General features: G+C 54.0%; 1 protein-coding gene across 3 annotated transcripts in view; it reads right to left on the reverse strand.

The window, feature by feature from the left end:
• tmc7 (transmembrane channel like 7) overlaps positions 1-2500 on the reverse strand; it is a 34214-nt gene that overhangs the window by 13889 nt on the left and 17825 nt on the right. For 2 of the 3 annotated variants that reach the window (XM_077237908.1, XM_077237916.1), the window contains 2 exons: positions 1959-2106; positions 27-200 (listed from right to left, as the gene is read on the reverse strand). In XM_077237908.1, the coding sequence (XP_077094023.1) occupies positions 27-200; positions 1959-2106 (322 nt within the window). The remainder of the gene's footprint in view (positions 1-26; positions 201-1958; positions 2107-2500) is intronic. The other variant, XM_077237924.1, reaches the window with a different exon arrangement.

Genomic DNA, 2500 nt, shown 5'->3' on the forward strand with positions numbered 1-2500 from the left:
TTTTACAGTCTATAATCACAGCTCACCTCCACCCGCTTGTGCTGCGAGAACACCGTGGCCATGTAGATGCAGTAGAAGCAGGTGACTAGGACGGCCATGACGAAGAGGTTGAGCGTGGCTCTGAGTGCGTAAATGCGGCACCTCTCGCCCCGCGTGCGATTGGCCATCCGGCGCTTGATCCGCTCCTCCTCCAGATCCGTCTGCGGGCACAGGAACACAGGAGTTAGGCTCTCGTCCCTGAGGAGCACATGAGTTAGGCTGTCGTCCCTCAGGAACACAGGAGTTAGGCTCTCGTCCCTGACGAGCACAGGAGTTAGGCTGTCGTCCCTCAGGAACACAGGAGTTACGCTCCCTTTCCTCAGGAACACAGGAGTTACGCTCCCATCCCTCAGGAACACAGGAGTTACGCTCCCATCCCTCAGGAACACAGGAGTTACGCAACCTTTCCTCAGGAACACAGGAGTTACGCTCCCGTCCCTCAGGAACACAGGAGTTACGCTCCTGTCCCTCAGGAACACAGGAGTTACGCTCCCGTCCCTCAGGAACACAGGAGTTACACTCCCGTCCCTCAGGAACTCAGGAGTTACGCTCCCGTCCCTCAGGAAGACAGGAGTTAAGGTTAAGCTCCCTTTTCTCAGGAACAGAGGAGTTACGCTCCCTTTCCTCAGGAGCACGGGAGTTAGGCCCTCGTCCCTGAGGAGCACAGGAGTTAGGCTGTCGTCCCTCAGGAACACAGGAGTTAGGCTCTCGTCCCTGAGGAGCACAGGAATTAGGCTGTCGTCCCTCATGAACACAGGAGTTACGCTCCCTTTCCTCAGGAACACAGGAGTTACCCTCCTGTCCCTCAGGAGCACAGGAGTTACGCTCCCTTTACTCAGGAACACAGGAGTTACCCTCCTGTCCCTCAGGAACACAGGAGTTACGCTCCCGTCCCTCAGGAACACAGGAGTTACGCTCCCTTTCCTCAGGAACACAGGAGTTACGCTCCCTTTCCTCAGGAACACAGGAGTTACGCTCCCGTCCCTCAGGAACACAGGAGTTACGCTCCCGTCCCTCAGGAACACAGGAGTTACGCTCCCTTTCCTCAGGGACACAGGAATAACGCTCCCTTTCCTCAGGAACACAGGAGTTATGCTCCCGTCCCTCAGGAACACAGGAGTTACACTCCCGTCTTTCAGGAACACAGGAGTTACGCTCCCTTTCCTCAGGAACACAGGAGTTAAGCTCCCTTTTCTCAGGAACACAGGAGTTACGCTTCCTTTCTTCAGGAGCACAGGAGTTACGTTCCCTTTCCTCAGGAACACAGGAGTTAAACTCCCTTTTCTCAGGAACACAGGAGTTACGCTCCCTTTCCTCAGGAACACAGGAGTTAAGCTCCCTTTTCTCAGGAACACAGGAGTAACGCTCCCTTTCCTCAGGAGCACAGGAGTTACGTTCCCTTTCCTCATGAACACAGGAGTTACGCTCCCTTTCCTCAAGAACACAGGAGTTAAGCTCCCTTTTCTCAGGAACACAGGAGTTACACTCCCTTTCCTCAGGAGCACAGGAGTTACGTTCCCTTTCCTCAGGAACACAGGAGTTATGCTCCTGTCCCTCAGGAACACAGGAGTTACGCTCCCTTTCCTCAGGAACACAGGAGTTAGCCCCTCGTCCCTCAGGAGCACAGGAGTTAGGCCCTTGTCCCTCAGGAACACAGGAGTTAGGCCCCTTGTCCCTCAGGACCACAGGAGTTATGCTCCTGTCCCTTAGGAGCACAGGAGTTACGCTCCTGTCCCTCAGGAGCACAGGAGTTAGGCCCCTCGTCCCTCAGGAGCACAGGAGTTACGCTCCTGTCCCTCAGGAGCACAGGAGTTAGGCCCTCGTCCCTCAGGAACACAGGAGTTACGCTCCCGTCCCTCAGGAGCACAGGAGTTACGCTCCCTTTCCTCAGGAGCTCACGGGATTGACAGGAGACGCACCTTCATCTCGTACAGTAAGCTGCTCCGCTTCAGCCGCGCCGCGGTTTCATTGGTGATGCAGAAGTCCCAGCCGGCGAAGATCTTGTTGCAGAAACTCTGGAAGCGATCCTCGTCCTGAATGAGCTTGCGTTTGAAACCGGCCGCAGACCTAAACACACAGATATCATCAGATCACACGCCACATACAGGTCTTCACACGTACTGTCGACCTGAGACTCGAGAGGGTTCAGGTCCGAAAACTCAGACATGGGTCTTACATTAGCCTTGGGTCTTGGGTCATTTTACTTGGATCATTCACCACCAATGAGCAGCATCACCTGGATAATGCGACGGCAGCCATATTGCGCCAGAACGCCACCACACACCAGCTTACTGGATCCCAAAGGGTTAAAATAAATGGTGTTTTATCTGGCAAACTTCTACTGGCTCCCCCCAAGGATGTGTCCTCTCCCCCATCTTTGTCTTATACACAAATTAATGCCGTTCACAAAATGATGGAAGACAGGTTTTTAAATTTGCAGATGACTTTATTATTGTATCTC

Source organism: Siphateles boraxobius, unplaced genomic scaffold (genome assembly GCF_051911475.1).
Source record: "Siphateles boraxobius isolate OS27281-9 unplaced genomic scaffold, OSU_SipBor_1 10, whole genome shotgun sequence".
Taxonomy (NCBI): Eukaryota; Metazoa; Chordata; class Actinopteri; order Cypriniformes; family Leuciscidae; genus Siphateles; species Siphateles boraxobius.